Below are 24,802 nucleotides of genomic sequence, written 5' to 3'. Positions count from 1 at the left end.
GGAAAACAGTAGCGGGGCAAGCACACAGCCTTGGCGGATGCCTCTACCTATCTCAAAGGGGGGGTACATTTGCCTTGTTGGCCGAAGCGCACTCTGCATGTCAGATTGTTATACAGGTTGGCCAAGGAGTTGATGATATACCTTGGGACGCCTATCCCTAATAGGGTGGACCACAGAAGTGCATGTTCGACAAGGTCAAAGGCACTACTGAGGTCAGCAAAGAGTAAGTATAGGGCGCCTTTCTTAGCCTTGGTGTATTTATCTATGATTAGGTCTAGGTTAACACACTGCTCTATAGTTCCTAGACCTTTCCTAAAGCCATACTGGACCGGTGACAAGATGTTATTTTACTCCACCCAGTCCGTTAGCCTTTCCAGGATTATTCTACTACATGTTTTCAAAGACGAGTCCAGTAGTGAGATTGGGCAATAGATTTTTTGGGTCTGACTTTTCCCCCTTCTTGTTAATAGGTATTATGATGGATGTGTACCAAGATGGCACAAAGTCACCAAATAGGGCCAGATTGCAAATTCTAGTCAAGATTGGGGCCCAGAGGGAAGTATTATGTTTAAAGATATCCAAGGGGGCACCGTCTGGTCCTGGAGCCTTGCCTTCTGCACCTGCCTGGATTGCAGAACGAACCTCATCTATCGTGCTCTCCAGGAAGTAAGCTTGTTCCCGAGAGTCCTGTCTAGTTAGATCTAGTGGACCCGTCCCTTTCTTAAAGACCTCTGTAAAATGGGTCACCCATTTGCGCAGTCTACGCTAGTACCCAGATCTGGGGGCATCCATTCTGAGAGAAAGGGGGCGTTAATAGTTGCCCATAAAAATTTAGTACTGTTGCCTTGGCAAGTTTAGACCGTGCATCCTCCCTCAGTTCCTGTTTCCTGCGTTCTAATGTCTTCTTATAAATAGATCTCAGGGACTTAATACCTTCCGTGTCCCTATGTGAAGACTGCTAATTAAAGATTCCCCCTTGCTTTTGTGCAAGCCTGGTCAAACCACCCCTTTTCATGCAGAGGCTGTTTATGAGAAGGTTTATATGTCAGCAGCCCTTGTATATAAGCGGTAATAGTTCCAAAACATTTTATTAACCTGGTGGCCTCTATGTCCTCCTTTAAAAAGTAGTCTACTTCCTGATGGCAGCCACATATAGGGGGTGATTCTGACCCCGGCGGTTCACTACCGCCGGGGCCAGGGTCGGCGGGAGCACCGCCAACAGGCTGGCGGTGCCCCGCAGGGCATTCTGACCACGGCGGTTTTGCCGCGGTCAGACGTGGAAAACCGGCGGTCTCCCGCCGGTTTTCCGCTGCCCTGGGAATCCCCCATGGCGGCGCAGCAGGGGCACTGCAGGGGCCCCCGTAAGAGGGCCCCACTTTGTATTTCAGTGTCTGCATTGCAGACACTGAAATACGCGACGGGTGCCACTGCACCCGTCGCACCTTCCCACTCCGCCGGCTCAATTCTGAGCCGGCGTCCTAGTGGGAAGGGTTTTTTGCACTGGGCTGGCGGGCGGCCTTTGGGCGGTCGCCAGCCAGCCCAGTGCAAAAGCCAAAATACCCTCAGCGGTCTTGCGACCGCGGAGCGGTATTTTGGAGGGGGGAAGTCTGGCGGGCGGCCTCCGCCGCCCGCCGGACTTAGAATGACCCCCATAATGTCCTGTTGAATATCAGCAGGCAATATGTCCCTCCATTTCCGTCTCACCCCCGTTGATCTGTATTCTTCAATCTGATTTGAGGTAGTATAGAATATATCCTTTGGCCCCCAAAATGACAAAGGAAGAACAATCACATCATGATCACTAAGGAGAGACACCATTGTATGTGGCGTGTCTATGCTAATAAGTGCAAAGGATGACAGGATGATGTGGTCGATAACTGAGGTTGATTTTGCGCCCCTGTGGGTTGGGATGATTTCATCTGAGTTACCATGCTTATGTTCTAGGGCCCATATTTATAGTTTTTGAGCGCCGCATTTGCATTGTTTTTTGATGCACAATCGGCCCAAACTTTCAAAATGCAATTGTATTTTGTAAGTTTGCACCAATTTTGCGTCAAAAAATGACGCAAATGCGGCGCTAAAAAAGTATAAATATGGGCCTAGAAGCATTAGAACGTAGGTAGATAGCATCAAGTTAAGGGCTTCTCCATACTCATTATGAGAGAAATTATCATAACCTGTTCCATAAGGATTAGTAAATCCCCACGACTCGGGGGAGGTACGGGTGCAGGGCTGGATATTAAAATCCCCGGCCCATATAATAATGGGGTTGGCCCAATAGTTTTTTACAGTTTTTCGAAGCTTTGTTTCAGTGCATGAACAACCCTGTGTCTACTGATGTCAAAGATGTTATTGTAAAAGTTAATGATGACCATATCAGCCTTATTTTTGTGTCTCACCCATAGTAGTTGAAAGTTCGAGGTCTCCATCAGGGTCTTTTTGACCACTACGGGAAGTTTATTAGAGATAAGGACCACAAGCCCCCCCTTTTCCCTCCCAGATGGGGATGGTGTGGCTAGTAGTGAGTGTGCGGTAAAACCAAGTACATGGGTGGGTGTGGTGCACCAGGTTTCCTGGATACAAAGCACATCTAGCTTAATAAGGAGTGAGCCCTATTCTTCCGACATGATTTTACCTCGTATACCCTGCACATTCCATGTAGCGAAATAATGGCGGCCAGTTATATTCCTGTCAGGGTCCTGGGTCCGTAAGTCCTCCCTACCTACATTAGCTTCAAATGGGGCTGCCTCTGTTAGCCCCCCCACCTAAGGGTCTGTTGTGATCCCGGCCCCAGGTCCCATCTCTTCCCTGTCCTGAGGGACTAATGGGTGCATGTTAGGGGTCTGATCTGTACCATCATTAGATGGTTCTTTTATCCTATGCTTCTCCCCCTTTTGCTCTGCAAATCCCTCTCCTCCCAGTCAGTCGTTAGCTGACAATGATGATAGTATCTGATATTTATTGCTTAGGGATATCAGAGTAGTGGGGTGTACGTTGTGAGTGTTATCGCCTGGGTATGTCGTCATAGACCTTGGTGGTATGCTAGGAAAGATTTGGCATCCTGGTTGACCTGGTTGCAGATGTCTATAAAATAATCCTAATGGGGACAGTTCCAGTGAGTTACTATCTTTTGGTCGAAACGAGTCCCTGCACAGGATGTCCCTAGCTATGCCAGGGTTTCTAAAGTTGATGATGAAAAGTCCCCCTCTTGGTCTTTTCCTAAAGGGCCCACCCATCCCACTCTCTGGGTAAGTATTATCTGATTGGCTTTTCCCACTGAAAAAAGATTGTTCTGAGCTAGCCAGTGCATAACTTTGTTCTTAAGATTAGCTTGGTGCTCTGTCTGGCCAGCCCGTAAAGGGGGGACTTTTGTCATAATAATTACATAAGGACATGACATAAGGACATGACTCTGGCGGTAACTTAACAGTGGGTAGCGGTTCCCTTGGGTGGAGCTGGGCGGGGCTATGTTTCTGGTGGTACGTAGGGTGATGTCCTGTAGCTGGTTGTTTTGGACATGGGTGGGCATCGCTTTGGGTGTGGTCCGGTGGTCGGTTTATATAGGCAGTATCCCGTGCTCTAGAGGTAACCCTTAATATCCTTTGGTGGGCTATAGCTTGACCTGCTGTTGGTTGTCCATGTGATATGACTTCAGTGATAGTATTTAGAATCGTTCCCTGCAGGTCAAGGGTATCTGTACCCCTTGAGACAGACCGGTGGTCTTGGGTATTAGGGGTGGTGTTCTGGACCGCGGGGTTCATTAGATTGAGGGTGTTGGATAGTAGGGAGGATTTCTTACAGAAGTCCAAAATTTTCCCCGCCTCTTCCTCCAGTTTGTCCAGTTTTGAGAGGATGGGTTTCAGCAGGTTATCAAGGAGGGGTTTGAGGTCTTTCCAGTCCGAGGCTACAGTATTTCCACCCAAAATAGGACCCAAGTGGCTATCTGCCCCCCTCCTGCAGCGTTTCTTTCTTTTTACGATGGGTGAGTGACAAGGGGATATGGGGTTGTTACTTGATGGGGTTATGGGTTCTATTAAAGAGTCTCCATCTGTCAGAGCCAAGGTGTTAGGTGCGGGATGGAAAACTGGTGTACGATCGTGGGGAGCCTGGTTTCCCCTATATCTTCTCCTATATTTACTGTTCCCAGTGACAAGCGCCTTTCCGCAAGGTCAATTTCCTTTGAAATGACACCTACTGCTCTAACTAGGAAGGAGTCGATGGTTGTGCGGCCAGGTTCTGTGTCCACCCTTTGCCCCCCCACCTTTCTCTTGCCCATAATAGATTTAAGCACTTCTTTAAATATATGTATGCGGACTTCGTTTTTACCCAAGATCCCTTCTCTTATGGTAGGTGAGAAGGTGAGCGTGGCCTACTTAGGCATCAAACCCTGATACAGTATACAATGGGTTAAAATAACTTTTTGTGCAAACAATGTGTAATTGTACACTTAAAATGTAGCTGATAAGAGTTAACTTTTGAAACTAATACCAAGAGGGTGGGCCCAGCCCAGCCTCTGTCGGCCACTGACGGGCGAGGAGAAGCGCGAGTCCCAATTATGGCGCCTTTGGCGCTTCAGAGCATTGTGGGCGGTGTCCTCCCTCCGTTTGAGCTGGGATGTGTGCTTCAGCCCAGCCTTCCGTCCCCGACCCAGGTGCAGAGTGATGTGTGCAGCGGAAGCGCGAGTCCCAATTATGGCGTCTTTGGCACTTTGGAGCGTTGTGGGAGGTGTCCTCCCTCCGTTTGAGCCTTTATACACGCATATGACGCCTTGTCAGGGATGGCAAAACACTAGCAACCAGGAAGATAATCACAGGACTTGAGCGCTCACAGTAAATCCACACGATAACATTTGAATCATAATCTTTGGCACAGTGCTCTTGACAGGAGGATCTTCCTTCCTCCTCTAATGTTTCCAGGGAAACTACACAGTGAAAAAACCGATGTCAGGGCACTCATGAATCAAAAATCAATTCTTTAGAGTTGTTTTGGGTCCAAATTGTAGTATGTAGTGCCAATAACAACTCAATGAATTTCGCTGTAGGACCAGGATTTATGAAAGAAACAGAACTCATTTTATTCTCGAGATATAAAGTTCATCACAGCAATAAAAAGTCATCCTTGAAGTCAGTGTGCATGTAGCAACAACAGCCGAAACAAATATTCATGTAGCAACAACAGCCAACACGTGTTTCGTCCTATGAGACATCAATCTCAAAGACTTCATCTTGGCTGAAATAAACTAAAACAGTGACTACAATTGTAGTACACACTCATCCAACTTTTTAAAATCAAGATCATATCATTTACACTGTGATGTTTGTGTGAACAAAGCAATACAGTCAGTGACTTGTGTGACATGAGAAGGAAAGAAAGTAATTAATAGTTTATAGAGCATAACAGAAGGTCACCATTGAGAAAACATAAATAGTTATAAAAATTAAGACATCAGCAATAAACCTTATGTAACTCATATTCATGCTCAAAAAAGGTTGTCATAACACAAAAGTGCACGTCCTCATTTTACAATAAATTAAAAGTTAACCCAAGTGATCCAAGAAATAGAAAACCGAAATGTGACCAACTACCAAATAGTCATAAACATAACTTTAGTGCCCACATAAGAACCTTACTTCCCTATATTGCACCTATAATAACAACCCAAAACATACCTTAACTCGAAACAAATTCAAGGATAATTAATTCAGTCCTCCAAACAATTCGAGTTTCTGGAAAAAAGTAATAATATGCACCTAATGTAATCACTATTAAAAGTACATATCCTAAGGTGAAATTGCCACAAAATGACTAAAATAAAGTGTGGCCATAAAACCCAGACTAACCTTATTTCGTCAGAAATAAGTAATTAGCAAGCAGTATTTCTAAATAATATGTGGATCATCCTAAATGTAAGTAAAACAAATTGAATGTTAGTATGGCAAAGAATTACAACAAAAAACTAGTTGTATACGTCAAAGTTAATTCACTGTTCCACTGGAACAATAACAAAAGCCCTTATGTTCCCCTTAAAAAATCACTCACCTATCAGTATGAAATTTACATAATGCAAAAAAACCCGCGTTCAAATAATCGCGCGGCGTTTTGTAGTATCGGTGTAGTAAGTACAAGCCGACTGACCGGAAAGAGCTCTATTTAAAGCGTCCGCTCGGATGCTGTATTCAAGGAAATAAAAAAAGGACTTCCAATGTCACACGGGAGCCATCTTAAAGCAGTGAGATCATTTAACCCCGAATAAAACAATGTAAATGTCGGTGTTAACACAGAATTATATGCGTACTCTGCATTATAGAGAAATAATTAGTTCCGTTATATTTTGAAAGAAAACCTATTAGATGCTCAATTCTATACATCCGAAAAAGCGTACTCCTCGAAACAACCAGAAAACGAGTATCCTAACGTCACGCGAGCGCCATCTTTGAAACAGTGAAATAGAAAAGATTAATCGATACAACTAAGAAAAACACTTCCTCTGGATTGGCATAAGTTGTACTTATCAAGCATACCACTCGTGTAACATTCCCATTAATTAGCACTCGACCAAAAATTAGAAAATCAAATCAGAATATCAACCAAAAGATTTCTAGAATAAGAATCGGGAATAACTTAGGATAAAATGCCGGAAACAGAATTACTGGAAACAGCACTAAAGTGTTTGAAATAGAGAAAAGTGCGAAATAAAATGGGACGTGCCACATCTGTGTCATGTACAAACCTTGACCTGATATAGGAAAGTCAATAAGAAAAATCTCAATATCATGACACATAGGTTTACATAACACACTGGATGTTAAGTACAATGAAAAAATATATAAAGCAAATATATGGGACAAACAGGTATATAAAATCTGTTGATACTATAGATCTAACATCAATTACTATAGGCAGAATCAAATATCAATGTAGGTGAAATCTCAAAATGAATAGAATACAGTAATTCCTTGAAAAGGAACAAATGCTTAGTTCAGTAATAGACAGACCATAGGATAAAAGGCAATTCATAAATCCAAAAAGATAGAGAACAGTATAATATCAGTATCACGTTAGTCCCCTAAATAGTATTCCATTTCAAAATTGGTATTAAGACCCTCCTCCACCACTCTAAGTTTTAGGATCCAGTAGCATTCCTTCTTCCTGAGGGCTAGCTCTCTATTGCCCCCTCTGGGGTCCTTACTTATGTGATCAAATCCAAAAAATTCAAAGCCACACGTACTGTTTTGTTTTGGACATTGTCTCATATGACTTATTATGGGATATCTTTCATCATCCTGTCTTAGGGCTCTAAAATGTTCACTTACCCTTACCCTGAGTGACCTAATGGTGCTGCCTACATAATAAAGGCCACATTTACAGGTGATCATATAAATGACAAAATTACTGTTGCATGTAATGTTACGGTTAATGTTAAACTGTAATCCGGTAGAACTTATGAACGTAGAAATACCTGATTTGGCCCATCTACACATGCCGCAATGTCCACATTTGTAAAATCCTTTACTACAGCTACTAAGCCAGCTCTCTTGATTCTGTTTAATGCGATAACTGGGGCATAGAATGTTCTTAAGAGTTTTACCCCTTCTAAAGGTAAAAACTGGGGTATCTGGGATCACCTTCCTGAGATTAAGATCTGCTGTTAATATATGCCAATGTCTATTCATACATTTGCGCAGTAGAGTAGCTGTTTTTGTATAGTTGACTATACAGCGGATAACATTATCCCTTGGTCTAGATTTTTGTTTCAATGTGTCTGATCTTTTCAAACGCATCGCCCTACTGCGAGCTCTCAAGAATAAAATGAGTTCTGTTTCTTTCATAAATCCCGGTCCTACAGCGAAATTCATTGTGTTGTTATTGGCACTACATACTACAATTTGGACCCAAAACAACTCTAAAGCCTTGTCAGGGATAGTAAGCGCTGCTTCCACCTTCGCCTATAGTATACACATCGCCAACCCAGGCATCCTTGCAACATCGTACAAAGATGTCTGCGTTGAGGAGTATGATTGTTTATGTGCGGGAAGATGTCTCTTCCCACACATAAACAATCACTAATGGCGATTTGGTACTTTTGTGTGTGCTGAAGAATGCACCACACACAGAAGTGCCAAAGCGATATTGTGAAATGATTGTTTATGTGTAGGAAGGGACACCTTCCCGCACATAAACAATCATGTCTGGCATTTTGCAAAAAATGAGGAGAAATAAAAGTATTCCTCTTCGTTGCGCCTTGCTAACGCCACCCCTGGGGTGGCATTAAATTTTGACGCTGCCTCAGGTTCACGAAACCTCGTCAATCTGGAGTATCGTCAAAATGCAATGGGTGTTGCTGTGGTATGCCCACACCAACACCCATTGCACACCCATTGCACGCCCCTTCCACGCAAAGTGCTGCTTGTACAGGGGGCCTTATTTACAAGGACACGTAAAGTGACGCTCTGGTGGCACTATGGGCTCAGAAATATGCCCCTAATTGTCCTGCCGATTCACGAGACTTGATACAACTGGCCAATTAACCCAAGTCAATTTCCTGCGGGTTCTTTGATTATAGAAGAGAATCTTTGCTGCAACTCCTATGTTACTGCCCCGAATTTTTAATCGCACCCCGCACTTTGTTGAGGCTGATGTTTTTATCTGCAGATCTTTCAACCTGCCAAGAAGCCTGAGGTATTGTTTACAAACTAAAGGGCTGACAGACAGCACGATTTGGCAAGTTTGTAAACTTTGTTTACATCACCATGAAGATTCTGGATAAAAGAATATCACAACAGACTTGCCCTTTTACACCTACATTTCGGACTTTAATTACTACTTTTGCATTAATGCTTTTAACCCAATAAGCATTTAAACTGTCTTGTTTTTTTAAGCACTTATTACGTGGGATCTTATCTTTGTAAATAATTTATGAACTCGTGTTTTACCTAGTTGCGTATTCTCCCAATTTTTATTGCTTGAAATAATAAATGTATTCATTCATTCATTGAATTATAGCTCATTTAAAATGGAATTGGCATACAAATAGAAAATTCACCATAACTGACCTGAGGAAACGAGAAAGACCTCAGCACAGCAGGATAACAGGCATATGCATTACACAGTCCCTTCCTCCTTCAACACCTCATGTGGAGGGAGGGGAATTACCCAGGGCTTAATTTGTAAATAAAAAGCGCAGGTGCCCAACATTTTTCTTTGCAGCCCATCACTTACTTTTTTTCCACTGGCGCCGCCCACGTCCACCACCGTTGCCTGGACAGACTACGGCACAGCTAGACTGCAGGGAGATAGTACGGTGCTTCCCATAAAAACTCTGATACCCACCAAAAACCGTATGGGCCCCCATACAGTCTCCACAAACAGCAGACACTGACACTTAACAAAGAGATGTTTTGAAAAACAGCATATATGTGTTCCGAAGTTGCATGTTGATGAAATCATAAGAGCCAAAGCCTCAATTTCATATGTAAACCCTTTGGCAAGTCCTGACATTTTAGTAACATTTGACATGGATCCTTTGGGCAGCTCTGTGGAATAATTACAGGAAAGTGCTCCGATGTACAATGTAATGTGTAAATAATCATGAGGTCAGAGCCATTAAACATGTGCAGAGGGAAGGGGTTCTTTCCTAGGCGGTAAAGGTAGTTGTACTGTCTAATGCAGGTAGTTGGAGGCCTCGTGTGGCGTTATGGGTTCATTGGTATGAGAGCTCAGTGGCAGACAAAGAGGTCTCGGAAGTGAAAGAGAGGTTCACGGATGGGATCATAGACAATGAAACTCAGATGTTCAAACAGACAGTGGAGCTTATATATGTTCAGGGCTTTAAGTGTGGCGAATCCAGTCGCGGCTCAGCTTTGGCTGTAATTAAAAGCTATTGAAAGGGGCCCGTCTGAACCCCACATTCATGTGTTTAACTTTACAAGTAAAGACACAAATTTCTTTCTCCACTTTGTGTTCAATAACCCTTAAGGTTGTCATTGTGAGTGATGCTATCCCTGGTAAAATGTTCACATGTTATTTCATACTGCTTGGTACATGTGCTTCTTTTTAAGTCACTCCTGTGACAGCACATGCACTTTCGCTTGAGAGAGCTATTGTATACAAGGGGCTTGCTTAATATGTGTTAGGCTCATTGTTACTCTTATTTGCTGCTTTCTAATTGGCTGTGTGCTGGCTTCACTTCTTCTTCTTTTCGCTGGAGCTTGGACCAAGTACTGACTGAGCTTGATAGCTTACCCTCCGCTGATCATGCTGTGATTGAGGTGATTAATTGCTGAACCTCCTTCCAGTTGTATGCCACATACACTTCAGAGAACACTTTTTAGTGGTGAGCACAAAGTGCTCCGTCCCGTGTTGTAATCTCTCTTTGGGCTTCAAACCACACCCATGTCACATCAGTGTCTTTCATTGGTTTGTGGGCTTGCCTTTTTAAATCTGCTTTGCCTTCATTAGTGAAAGGCATGTATAAGTCATGCCTTTTCCGGTGTTTAGCCCTCCTTGAGCGCAGCAACAAAGTACTGAAAACATACGAGGCTCCACGTTTTCTGCCCGGTTTCTTGACTACTTTTTCTCTTTTTTCGTAGCGCGATCTCGCTGGGCAGAAGTCGAGCGCTTTGCATGAAAATGGACCCTGTTACATAGTTAATTGCACTTTTGCCGGTTACATAGATAATTGCACGTTTGACGGTTACATGGATAATTGCACTTTTGCCAATAGGTTTCACTACAAGTGAACTTTTATTTCACTTTGTGTGTCTGCTTTGCAGTGACTGCAGCTGTCAGTTCGCTTATGTGAAACTTTTACTTTTCAGTTTATATGGCAAGAAAAGTCCAGTTAGTTATGTGAAACTGTTTTATTTTCATTTTCAATTTATGCGGCAAGAAAAGTCAGTTTAGGAGTTTACAATGCTAGTTGCTCTAGCTCAAGCAAACGCGAGACCCGCTGAATTGCAAATGCTTGTTTCCTTTGAAATTGGTGTTTATTTTGAAAACAGACGGAATTTGCTTTTATTGTGACAACAGATGATATCTGATTCCAAATGTATTATCATCATGACAGGGACATTGGCACAATTGCTTTCTTTATGTGATAGGATTTTTTACCAAATGTTATATTTATTTATTTTTCACGTATGGGGAGATTAACTGATTTGCCTGGAATCACAGGGGAGTTTTGCTGAGACCCAACAAGCATTGACAAAGGCAGTAGGTTTTGCCATTGACACTATTGTCTCTGTCATATCCTTTTGTCTATACTGTACAGCACGGCCATTGCTGACTTAGCAATAATTTGTAGCATTGCTGTAGGGTGGCTGTTGTGCAGCATGGCTAAAAATTATTATAAAAAAATAACTATCATGTATCCAATGCTAATGCATTTAACAAAAGTGCATTAACCCTGGTGCGTCATAGCACTTTTTAAAATTAGTTTTAGTCATACTGCAAAGCATCAGTGTTGCTGTACAGCATGGCTACAAACAATTGCCTAAAACCAATAGCTTTCATAGGCAAGACATATTGGCTTTGGTGATGCTGTTTACAGCCAGTATTTCCATTTCCTTGATGTGTTTCTGTGGTTCTTGTTTTGTATGCAGCATATGAATCATGTATAGCTCGGAGTGATTTACTTCCGGGAGTGCTGTGGAAATGTAACTAGTGAACTAATGTTAAAATACACCCTGAGTGACGGACAATATTTTCAAATATATGAAAAGTGATATGCTGAGTAAAATGGTGGCAAGGTCTGACCCGTGCATTATCATATCCCCAAACAAAGTGCCTTCAACCCAGCTGATAAAGTATGAAATACGGTAGTTTCCCTATACTCATCACGTGTAACTGTAAACCTTCCATGAAAGCCAAATGTTGTGCCGTTGGTGTGATAAAAAGTGGAAATCAACTGGTGGTGAAATTCGCAACGTGGTACTATAAACATGTTTATAACGTTAAAAGTTGAAAGCCGAATTAGTTGCAGTTCAGTTTTTCACATATGTTCAGTTCTATTTTAAAACAAAGACCCTCTTTACAAAACCTGAACTAGTATTCTTTTACAATTGAACCCCCATTGACAGCAGCTCTTACTGGCGGGTGCAGCCACATGGAAACAGCCAGAAGTTCGTGGTGCGCAGTATGCTGTCAGTGTTGTGCGGCGGTCCACAGAGGTTAACCAATACAGCATGCAAAGAAATGTGTGCACAAGATGCGTGGATGGCCTGTCCCAGCTGAGTTTATCTAGTCAGTCAGTGGGAAACAGTTCAGGTCAAGGTGGGCAGGCCATTACCATGCTCAAAGGACACGAAGAAAACCTAAAGAAAAAATGAAATATTTCCTCGGAGGCATGTAACACTTTAAATGCAAAACATGGAGGCAGAAAGTGACCCGCTATGGCCCCCAATAATGCCAGCAACAGTGATTAAAACTTGATTGGGGCTGCGGCCCGTGTGATCTGCCGTCATATGTGCCAGTGGAGCCACAAGTAGCCACCAGCACACCTTAACACCAGGTCGTTCCTCTAGAGCAGAGGTGTTCAAACTGTTTTGCTCTGAGCCACCCTAAGCAAAATGTTTTGAAGTCGAGCCCCCTCCAAAAAGTTATGGCAAGAGTAGAGGGAGTGGGAGGGGCAGGGCTGAGCACCAGGAACGGAGATTATGCAATAATTTCAGGAGTTTTTTGTATCTCATACCACACACTAAAACTTATAAAAGTGCACCTACATTAAACAAAACTAGAAACTGATCAAAAAGCACAAGACCACATTCTGGGGTGTTGTAAGCCTGGGTTCCAAAGCAACTGCACCTGCTATACCTAGTGGTAGCTGTAGCCCTCGTTGCAGGCTGTCTCCTCCACCTGTATCACCACTCTCTTCTTGCCTGGTCATCACTTCAATTTTGAAACTGAGCCAGTCTCGTTCAGAAAAAAACAAGCTCCTACATGTTAGCCTCTTTGCAGCAAGAGTGCCATTGGCTCTGCCACTAGCAATGCAAATTAGCTCCCCATGCCTCTTTGGTAAAGACAGTCATAATTGTGATGCAGTGGCCCCTCTCAGTCCTGGGCCCTAGTGCCACTGCTCCTTCTTCCCTAGTGATAGTTTCTGCCTTGCAAAGCAGGCAATCTCCTTTGCCCTTTGCTAAAAACATGGGCCCCCATCTTCCACCATCCCCCTTTCTGCCATCTCTACGGGTCCCAGCTAAGATATCTCTTCTGCTTCAATTTTCACCTCCACTGGGGCATTGGTCTTATGTGCAAAGCAACTCTGGCACATGCAAGGTGTACTGGGCCTTAATGAAGAAAGGATAGCAAAATAGCCATAAATGGGGTTTAGTGGCCCTTCACACACCTGTGTCTTGGTGCCACTGCACCTGGAGCACTAATGGTCCTCCAGCTCTGCGAAGCAGGCTGTCTCCGCTTCCCACTCCTCTGGGCCATCGCACATAGGCCTGAGGCCCAAAGCAGGTGCTCTGCCCCATTGTATAAAAAGAACACGGAAAAAAATCCAATCTCACCTCTTGCATTGCTTGGGCCTTGCTCTTTGCGCACAAGGATGACCTCGGCCCTATGGCAAGCAAAGAATAAGGTGACCCCCTTTTGTTAATAAGAAAGCCAAAATTGGGGTGGGGTGGGGGGTTCCCTTAGAACCCCAGTGCCAGTACATCTGCTACACTAATAGCCCTTACTTCCCATCTTCCTCAGAGCATCTCTCCGGGGGTGGGGGGTGTCTCTGTCCAGATGTAAATGGCAAAATTATCTCCCATGTACAGCCCCTTCCTCTGGGCCATCTCTTTGATGCTATCCAAGGATCTCACTACTTTCCCCTGGGCCATCACTATAAAGCCCCAAAGGTCCACACAATCAGAGAGCTCTGCATCTGATCTTGACCCTGCTGGTCTCCTCTCTATCACCCCCTCGACTCACCTCAAGGACATCTGCATGGCAGCAAAGGTCTAAGTTGACTGTATTTATGGTAACCGACATGCCCATGTTTTTTTAATTATACAAAAGCAGTTCTTGTACCTCTTGTTAATGTGCACTTGAGATGCTGCTGCCTGTGTGAAGGTGAAGGGTGGGTAGGGATGAGGTGGGAAGGGAGTTTTCCTGTGCAGCGAAGCCCATGGCGGGGCAAAGATCTAAAGAAGAAACTTGCCTTCTACTGGCTGCCCGCTACCCGAAAGAAATTTAAATGTGTACAATTGGTTAATCACCTAATGCAAAGGCTGCTTTCCAGCCAGTATAGGCTTTATTTGATGTAGTCCCTTGAAGCTTTGGGTGAAAAAATAATTATTCTTTTTGATATGTAATGTCAGGGTGTTATAAACTGAGCTTTGGGAAATGTACTTTTAATGGACAGTTATAGAAATGTTTGCACTAGGTACTTTTTACCTATTAGTAAAATATATACTTAGAAATCACTTGTTTTAAGCTTAAACACTAAGGGCCTGATTTAGATCTTGGTGGATAGAATACTCCGTCACAAACGTGACAGATATCTCATCTGCTGTATTATGATCCCCATTGGCTAGAATGGGATTGTAATACGACGGACAGGATATCCATCCCATTTGTGACAGAGTATTCCCCTCCGCAAAGATTTAAATCAGGCCCTGAATCATTTTGCAGCCGCCTAACTTATAATATGTATAATACAATTTTAAAATAATGACTTGCATATTCACAGTGCTTTTTGTTCCAGGCTTGGACCTTGCAGCACTATAAATAGACAAGTAATAATCCCCACCTTTTCAGTGATCGCATTAACCAATTGAAATTCTATAACCTATTAGCTGAACTTGCATTTATTTTTCAGTTAAAGTCTCTACGTTATTTTATATGCACGTAGCTGAAAGTGAAAAAACAAGACACTTTCAAAGTATTTTGGGGCATATTTAAGAGCCCCTAGCGCCACCGGAGCGTCACTTTTCGTGATGCTATGGTGGCGCAATGCCCTGCGCTGTCTTTACAAGGTGGCGTCAAGCCACTTTTTGTGGCATAACACCACCTTGTAAATACAGCCCTTTCACATGCAGCCCTTTGCGTGGAAGGGGCATGCAGTGGGTGTTGCTGTGGGTGTACCACAGCAACACCCATCGCATTTTTACCCTGCCTCAGATTTACATGTTCTCGTAAACCTGAGAAAGGGCCAAAATCTAGCGCCACCCCAGGGGTGGTGTTAGCAAGGCGCAACAAGGAGGAATACTTTTATTCTTCCTCGTTTTTTGCTTTTTCTATGTGTGCTGCATTCTGCAGCACACATAGAAAGAGCAAATGCCATCAGTGATGGTTTATGTGTTGGAAGGTGTCCCTTCCTGCACATAAACAATCATTTCAAAATGATGCTTTGTCATTTCTGTGTGTGCTGAATTCTGCAGCATACACAGAAGTGCCAAATTGCCACCAGTGATTGTTTATGTGCAGGAAGAGACACCTTCCCGCACATAAACAATCAAATCCCTCAACGCAGACATTCTTGCACGATGGTGCAAGGATGCCTGAGTTGGCGATAGGCAGCTCAAATTAGCGCTGGTGCAGGGGGAAATGCAGGGGTGCACCGTATTCTGGTAAATACGGCACATCCCTGCATTTCTAAAGTGACGCAGCATGGCACTGGCAATTATGGCGCAGCACCGGACTGTGCCACTTTTTAGTAACTCTGACCCTCTGTTCGTCTTAACCACGTACTCTAGATGACAGTCCCCACAGTTTAAGCACTTCAGGGGGTGTGTGTAGATAAAGGCAGCCTGGAAACATTTCAAATAGTCAAAGTCGTGTTTCTAGGCATTCTTCATTTAAAAGTACTTGTTGAGGCATTTGTCCCTCCTGGGAATGGGATGACGCACCGCCAGGGGGGCGCACCCCCCACTTTAATGATCTCTGCAGAAACTAGCGGCAGGAAACAGGGCTGAGAGTTCCCAAACCCTGACCCACCCTTAAACTCTATAAAGCCACTTTCTTGCTGCTGAAGGGTGGGGCAAGGAGTGGGATCTACAGAATGTTAACTTGGCTCCATCGGAGCACTGCTTGCTTTCTGTTTTAGATGTTTCCTAGCATCCTCTGAGCTAGCAGTCGCAAGGACAATCACAGAGAGTCACAAACGGGAAGCCAGGGGCACAACTGCAAACCCTGGGGACCCAATTGGTGCCCATGCAAGACATGATGATCTACAACTCGAGTTAAGTAACCTATTCCCCCACTACATCTGTCGCTACCCTCTGCCTGAGAGCAACAGTTTTTATTAGCTTTATGTCATTTAAAATAAATAACTATTTTCTTTTCCCAGGATGGAGGAGCTGGGGATTCACAGGGAAGCTGGCACAGTGTGCTTTGGGCAGCTCCTAGGGATGTGTGACCAGGTGTCTCTCACTCTTGGTAAGTCACACATGCACTCACCATAAAGAGTTTGGTGAAGAAGGGGGAATGCCACAGTCTGTCGTCTTTCAAGATAGTAATAAGGGGCATATTTATACTCTGTGCTGGATTTGCACCATTTTTTTTTACACAAATCCGGCGCAAACTTAACTCCATATTTATATTTTGGCGCTAGACATGTCTAGCATCAAAATATTGGAGCTGAAGTCATTTTTTGCCTGCGAAAAACTCCCTTTAATGAATGAGATGCAAGGTAGGCGTTCCCGGGTAAAAAATGACTCAAAGGCCTTAGCGCCTTATTTATCCTTCCGTGCAAAAATCACGCATGGGAGGAGGAGGGCCTTAAATAATGGTGCTAAGCCTCCTAAGCACCATTATTTAAAGCCTGGGTCAGGGCAGGCGTTAGGGGAACTGTGGGCCTTTTTCCATGGTCAGAGACCATGAAAACAGCCCACAGGTACCATTCCTGGCCCCCAGGGACACCCCCACCCACCTGCACCCACACCTGGAGGACACCTAAGGATGAGGGGACCCATCCCAGGCAAATCCAGGTAACTTGGGCCCCCTTCATGGCACTGTGCCCAATGGCCATGCCCAGGAGTCCCCTGGGCATGGCCATTGGGCTGGGGCACATGACTCCTGTCTTTACGAAGACAGGAGTCATGTCCATGGGGGTTGTGCGTCAAAATAATTACGCTAGTCATGTTAGTCATTTTTTGACTCTAACCTGACTAGCGCCATTCTTTCCCGAAACAACCTCAGTCTTCCCTACGCCTCCCCTACTTGGTTAGCGTCATGTATTTTGACACGAACCGGGCCTTAGCGCTGGCTTCTGCCATTCCTCAAATATGGCGCCCGGCTGGCGTCCTGGAATGGCGTTAGCTTGCGCTATATTTTTGGACACAAACCTACACTAACGCAGGTTTGTGTCAAAAAGTATAAATAAGGGCCTAAATTCATCCCTCTAGCACAAAAACGGAGGTACGGAGCGTCTAAGGCACCAACTAACAATGCAGATGTAATTTGACTGATTCCTCAAGGCAGCAAACTTCTCTGTCACCATTAAACCATCCAGTCACGAAGCACCTACTGAAGAGAGTGTGTGTGGCTGTGGGTGTGTGTATATAGATATATACATAGATATACAGAAACACATATCTCAGAAAACAAGTGTTTGGTCCTTTTTGAATGTAATCAGAACTTTTGGTGCTGTTCTGTTCCCCTCCAGGCCAAGCTGGATACGCCATCTACAAGTCTATACCCTATGGCTCCGTCAATGAGGTGATTCCGTATCTCGTCCGTCGGGCACAGGAGAACCAAAGTGTTCTATGCGGCATCCGGAAGGAGCGGGACCTGCTGCAGAAGGAGCTGAAGAGGCGTCTCTGTCGGCAGGCCTAGTGGCAGAATGGCAAGCGGATGTGCAGTGATGGAGCTGGTGACATGCAGGGATTCACTACCCACTATTGCCCGAAGCTCCAGTGCATGGAAACTTGCATACCAAAAGAAGGAGAATTTGACCCCAGAGAAGAATTAGCCTTGCTTGCTTGTGAATTCTGCTTTTGGTTTTAAATTTCACTTCCTGTGTATTTTATTATTCTGAACAAAGGGTTCAATAAACAAAACTTAAAATACTCTCTTCTATCTCACCGAGGAGTTCGCTCAGAACAAAGGTCCCATCATGGTACATGTGTAGGGTGGATTTGGCCAAATCTCTGCCACCCTAAAATGTGAGTTACCTGAGAATAGCAGCTCTGGGTGGACTCTGAGAGATGTAGTGTTGGATCTCTTTTCACATATATAGGGAGCAGATTCCCACTGTCATTTATTATTGTTATTATTATTATTATTTGCCTTACACCGGCAAAGCCCAAAGTCACCTCTGAAAGGAATGTAATTGTTTTTAAGTGCCCTTTGTACAATAAATATAATTATCACGTTATTGACGGCTACCATCAGGAGTAACACTGACCAATGGCAATTTGTCTGATCTGGTGAAAAATGTAACATATTTTGGAATCATCTTTAATTCATATGTTCCTAAACTTCCTATGTTAAATTTAGCTTTCCTCAATTTGCAAGTCACTCAGGACACACAATCCTAGGAAATACTAATCTTGTCGGAGTAATCGAGTGAAAATTCAACGAAACAGCTATTTATTAATTATTTTAGCTAGATCGGGTACACTGATCCAACAACAAAACATTATCAATAATTGATAATAATACAGATTAAAACTTTAAAACCATATTATATAAAAATATAATAAAATATTATCACCTTCCCCCTTCACATACACAATAAGCAGCTATACCACAACCCTGGTGGTCTACTCACCGCTAGGGTTGCAGTGGCAGTCGGATCGCTGCCAATAATTACGACTGCGGCAGTAGCACTGTGGTTGGACCACCAGCACTGCCAGTTTTCCTCCACAGAATGGACTGGAGGTGTTAGCAGCCCTAATCCATCAGGGCAGTGCTGCAAGCAGCACCACTCTGGGGTTTACGACCCCCTCTCTGCCAGTGGTTTCATGGCGGTAACCCCACCATGAAAAGGCTTTTGGAGACGGGGTGCAGGGTATCCCAGGGGGGCCCCTGCACTGCCATAGACTTGGCATGGGCAGTTAAGGGGACCCCTGGCCTGCCCCATCACAAAGTTGCGACGGGTGCTGGGGCACCCTACACACTACAGCATTGTAATAGAGCCGGAATCTCTGTTTCCACCCGCTGACCCAGCAGTAAACTCGTAATGGGGCTGGCGGGGCGTAGCTGCACTGGTGGTAACCTACCCATTGGGACTTCGGCAGACTGGCTTTTCCATCCGCTGAAGTCATAATGACCCCCTATTTCTTATTCACTTGTCCCCACCTTGTTCCTAGTGCACCAAACAGCATGTACAATATTGGAAACTGCAAATACTGCAACCAAATTAGTGTTTGCCTTACACACTCTCAGTACATTTTGATATTGGCACATGTCTAATAGTTGATACACTGGTGTTTGCCATTTTAACTTGGGTCTGTTGTAAGATTTATAAAAGAATAAGATATGGCTTTGGTCTCCTCCTATAGCATGCAGGTTGGACACTCACTATTATCTTTGTCCAAAGCTGTCCAATTAGATTTAAAGGAAGCAGTTCACAAAGTCCCCAAACTAAACTTTGCTAAATGACAGCACTGCGGAGGTTGTATATGCTCTAAATAAGTTTCGGATTCATAATCCTATTTAGACAAGAGAAGTGTGTCAGCCTACCAAGGGAGCACACAAGGTGATGTCTGGCCATAAAACAATGGCAAAAACTTTAATGATTTATCGTTCTCCAACTGTAAAAATAATCCACATATAACCAATAATTAGGCAAGCCAAGCACTACATAAGTTTTGTGGACATGGGAGAGCTGCAGTATTTTACTCGTAATTTGCCTTCCAACCACTTCACATGCTAAATCTTTGTTCTTCCCCCACACTCAAACCCAATACAAAATTGGCCTCAATTTCACATGAGCAACTATAGATTCCATTGCTAGATTGAGTCTTAAGGGAAGCATCCACTACCAGTACACTTTTTCAGGAATGATTCATCAATATGTAACTGTGCCACAGTTGCAAGTTAATTTGCCATTTTGATTCCACCAAACAATGCAGATGAACATAAAAGAAATCCACATGCCAACTATCTTCCTCTTGATGTTTTTGAGTCCGGCTTCAGGATCTTTTGGACTTCTGCACCGGATGTCTGTAGGCTGCTGACTGACTCAGCTGTGTGTGCTCTGTTTAAATGCCATCTGTGTTTTCACAGCAGGGGTAGTTAGGATTAATGTGGCCTATTTATGAGGTATCAGAAACAGGAGTGCTAAAATCCGTGCAGCCAGAGTACCGCACTGATCTTTATATTGGTGACTGTGCTTGTCTTCCTTATTGCCATGTAAAAATAAACATTCACTACATGAACCTTGGTGATAGCTGACAGGTCGATGCCTGGATTTCAAATAGAAGAAAGGACATGTCAGAAGCTGAAATTTGCCTAACAACGTTAATTCAAATACTTATTAAATGGAATGCTGTATTCCTGAGACCAACTTCAGTCATTTAATCTGGTTATGATACCTTCTACTTTGAGGAGGACCCTTGAGGAACCTGGAGCTCTCATACCGCTTGCGTATAATAGGTTTGTTTTGTGCATTCAAGTGACCTGGGGGTGAACAGGACCAATTGTAGTGACTTTTCTAAGAGGAAACATAAATGACACTGTATTACTTTGTCTGCTGAAGGTGGTCTTCTGTGAGACTCGAAAGCACCAATACCATGCAGAATAATCCTTGGTGAAAGGGACTGAGATGGGTTAAGAATTTCCTAGCCAAAGTGACTGGGAGGTAAAGAGAAAAAATAAAAGGAGGCAAAGAGGAATCTGTCTCTAAATCGTAGGATTCATCCTTAGCTCTCGTAGATTGCTCTCAGATGTGGGGTTCTTACTAGCCTTACTCTGAGGTCAGGACTGTCAACATAATGAAGTGAAGTTGGTCAGATAGGAATATGCTGAGCTCACTTTCCAATAGCATACTGGTGGGCTTTAAAAAAATCTCTACCTCAAGCATTTTGGCCGTCAAAACTGACAAGAAACCACAGATGATGACATCTTTTGCTGGATGTTTCTTGCTCTGAATCTGAGAACTGACTAGACCCTTTTTAGGCACCTTGTTGACTACGTATCAATCTTAGAACAAGCTGAATTTGGAGGAACTAAAAAACGTACTTAACTCCAACATAGATCTGGTCACAATAAATTCTGAAAACATCCTCTATGAATGGCTCCAAGAAGCTTTTGATCTCTTAATTCCACTGAAAGCATTTACCCACACATAAACTCAACATAAACTCTACAATATATGATAAATTAAAAGAAGAAAAAAAGAAAACATGCTGCTCATATGGCAAACATATGCCTAGAAAAACGAGCCTAAACATAATAGTGGGTGTCCATCTTGCAGGGGTTTTGTAAATAGTCTATGGTTGTTTAAAGTTCCAGTGTGGCTGCCTCATTTAGAACCAACAAGAACCCACATGTTGGCCACCTTGGAAAGGTAAAACAATGAGATAACTGCATTTCATACTGGCCTCCTGGTTTAGAGGAAGTGGCCACATGAGATGCAGCATACTGCAGATTAAATGAGCGGGAAGCAAGCATCCCATTAGCACTGCCTGGAGAGCTGTAATATCCTCTTAAGAAACAATAAAATAAAAAGAGGAAAAGCAAAGAAAGGGGATCCACAAAACAAGAAATTTGAAACCAACAGGACTGGCCAACCAGCCCTGACACTGAAGCGCACTCATTTTCAGGTGGATGTACACATGTGATTAGAAAATATCATTGTTCACAGGGCAAGACACCCACTGACTGATATGGACTAAATCATTGCCCCATGCAGTACGCTTTTACAGATGCAAGCAGTGTAAATGGCACTATGACAGACCAATGGCAGAGTTGACCCCGCATAATTTTCTTTAAAAAAAAAAAGGTAGGTGCCCCCTGGGGGAGGGGGGGGGCGCGATCGCGCCCCCCCCCCCAGGGGATTTTTTTTTTTTCAAAAAATAAAAAAATAAAAAAATAAATGAAATGACATGGGGTCGCCCAGGGGCAGGGTGACCCCCTGTGGGGGCAATTTTTTTTTTAGATGTTGTAGGGTTTCCCTGGGGGCCATTTTGGCCCCCAAGGAAACCATACAACAACTAAAAAAAAATATATGTATATATCTATATATATATATCTATGTAGATAGATAGATCTAGGTACATGGATATATCTATAGATATATCTATGTAGATATATATATATATATATATATATATATATATATATATATAGGTAGATCTGTATCAAAGAGATTTATAAAGCGCGCTACTCACCTGTGAGGGTCTCAAGGCGCTGGGGGGGGGACGGGGGGAGGGAAAGGGGCTAGGAGGTTCACTGTTCAAAAAGCCAGGTTTTGAGGCCCTTCCTGAAAAGAAGTAGGTTTTGGGTCTTGCGAATGTGGGTTGTGAGTGCGTTCCATGTTTTGGGTGCAATGTAGGAGAAGGATCTGCCCCCGGTGGTGGTGTGTTTGATGCGGGGGACAGAGGCGAGAGAGAGGTCAGCTGAACGGACGTTTCGTGTGGGGGTGTGGAAGGTGACTCTCGTTGAGGTAGGCAGGGCCTGTGTTGTGGAGTGATTTGTGTGCGAGGATGAGGATCTTGAAGGTGATCCTTTTGTCAATGGGGAGCCAGTGGAGGGATTTGAGGTGTGGAGAGATGTGTTCGTGTCAGCGGAGGTCGAGGATGAGTCGTGCTGCTGAGTTCTGGATGCGTGTAGTTTGCACTTGAGTTTTAGAGTGGTGCCGGCGTAGAGGGCGTTTCTGTAATCAAGCCTGCTGCTGATGAGTGCGTGAGTGACAGTTTTTCTGGTCTCTGTGGGGATCCATTTGAATGTTTTTCAGTATACGGAGTTTGTTGAAGCATGAGGAGGTAAGAGCGTTGATTTGTTGGGTCATAGAGAGGGAGGAGTCTAGGATGATGCTGAGGTTGCGTGCGTAGTTGGCGGGGGTGGGTGCAGGGCCTAGCGTGGTGGGCCACCATGGGGGGTCCCAGGTTTTTTTGGTGAGGGCCAAAGAGGATTATTTCGGTTTTGCTTGAGTTGAGTTTCAGGTGGTTGGCTGTCATATATACATCACTTTTGTCAATATGTGTGTGGTTTCCCTGGGGGGAAAAGGGTCTGACTTGTCTAGTGGCAGTTTTAGTGCCATAAAGAAGCGCAGAAGGTTTATATGCCTACTGCAAAGAGCACATCTGTATTTTATGTAAATAGCTGAGTACATTAGTAAAGTCTATGGAGAGATGAAGGGCACTTTTGCTGGGTGGTAATGAGGGAATCCGAGGAGGAGGGAGTGGGAGCACCAATAATGATTGTTGGACTGGGCGCAGGAGGTGCTAAAGACTGTGACGAATGGTATGTGACAAGGTGTTTTTTGAGTGTCTTGAAAGTACGTGCTGATTGAGGGAAGAAGCGCAGGTAAGGTGGCCTCTACTGTTGCACGTATCTCACACACACCATCGATTTTGTGACTGTATACGTAGGCTAGTGTTTTAGAGCAACAGTTTAGCCAATAGCAGAGATGGCATCTTGATGGATGACTGCTGCCTGCACTCAGGTTATAGAGGACCGCTCTGACATAGGATCAGAGACTGAGACATCACATACTGAGACAGCATCTGAGGGATAGGACAATGGCGCAGACTCTGGGAGTGATTTTCAGTCAGAGGAGTCCCATTCGAAAACTCCTCTTCCAGTACATTATGAGGGAGGTGATGAGGACAGTCCTGCTGTCCCTTCGCAAGCTGTTCGTGCAACTGGGTAATAGTGGGTTAGGCCAACCCAGAGAGCAGGTGAATGCGGCGGCAAGCAGAGAGAGAGTGCTCTCTTGGGAGCTCACCAATTTAGTTCAGCCCCAAATTCCACCACCCAAATCATATTGTGGAGACATCAAAATTGTCTATGGCAAAACAAACTGGTTTTGTAAGGCAGGCACCTGTGTTTTTGGTCCTGGATTCGGCGGCCATATAGAGAAACACACTAAACCCAAACATTTCTGGAAACTAGACATTCGTGGGAGTCCACAGAGGAGTGACTTGTGTGGATTCCCCAAAGTTTTCTTACCCAGAATACCCTGCAAAGCTGAAATGTTGAAAAAAAACTCTATTTTTCTCGCATTTCTGTCACACAAACTACAGGAATATGCTGGGATCCACAACATTCCTACCACCCAGTGACTCCTCACCTGTCCTGATAAAAACACTACCCCACTTGAGTGCCTACACCTAGTGCCTGTGTCAGGAATGGATCACCCCAGGGTCAACAGCTGCCTCACGTAAGGACCAACATTGACCGTTGTGTGATCTATTCCTGTCGCAGGCACCAGGCCTAACCACACAAGTGAGGTATCATATTTATCGGGAGACTTGGGGGAACGCCGGGTGGAAGGAAATTTGTGGCTCCTCTCAGATTCCAGAACTTTCTGTCACCGAAATGTGAGGAAAACGTGGTATTTTAGCCACATTTTGAGGTTTGCAAAGGATTCTGGGTAACAGAACCTGGTCCGAGCCCCACAAGTCACCTCATCTTGGATTCCCCTGGATTTCTAGTTTTCAAAAATGTGCTGGTTTGCTAGGTTTCCCCAGGTGCCGGCTGAGCTAGAGGCCAAAATCCACAGGTAGGCACTGTTTTCTATGAAAAAATGTGATGTGTCCACGTTCTGTTTTGGGGCATTTCCTGTCGCGGGCGCTAGGCCTACCCACACAAGTGAGGTATCATTTTTATCGGGAGACTTAGGGGAACGCCGTGTGGAAGGAAATTTGTGGCTCCTCTCAGATTCCAGAACTTTCTGTCACCGAAATGTGAGGAAAACTTGTTT

At 44.1% G+C, this 24,802-nt stretch overlaps 1 protein-coding gene across 1 annotated transcript in view; it reads left to right on the top strand.

Moving 5' to 3' along the window:
• The window catches only part of PRODH2 (proline dehydrogenase 2), a 273,534-nt gene extending 255,230 nt beyond the window's left edge, over positions 1-18,304 (top strand). The window contains exons 9-10 of the mRNA XM_069243992.1: positions 16,277-16,365; positions 17,594-18,304. Coding sequence (XP_069100093.1) covers positions 16,277-16,365; positions 17,594-17,763 — 259 coding nt within the window. The 3' untranslated portion in view covers positions 17,764-18,304. The remainder of the gene's footprint in view (positions 1-16,276; positions 16,366-17,593) is intronic.
• The last annotated feature ends 6,498 nt before the right edge of the window (positions 18,305-24,802 follow it).

The sequence above is a fragment of the Pleurodeles waltl genome, chromosome 7, assembly GCF_031143425.1.
Source record: "Pleurodeles waltl isolate 20211129_DDA chromosome 7, aPleWal1.hap1.20221129, whole genome shotgun sequence".
Lineage (NCBI taxonomy): Eukaryota > Metazoa > Chordata > Amphibia > Caudata > Salamandridae > Pleurodeles > Pleurodeles waltl.
The sequence above is the reverse complement of the archived record's forward strand: the minus strand, read 5'-3'. Positions and strand labels throughout refer to the sequence as shown.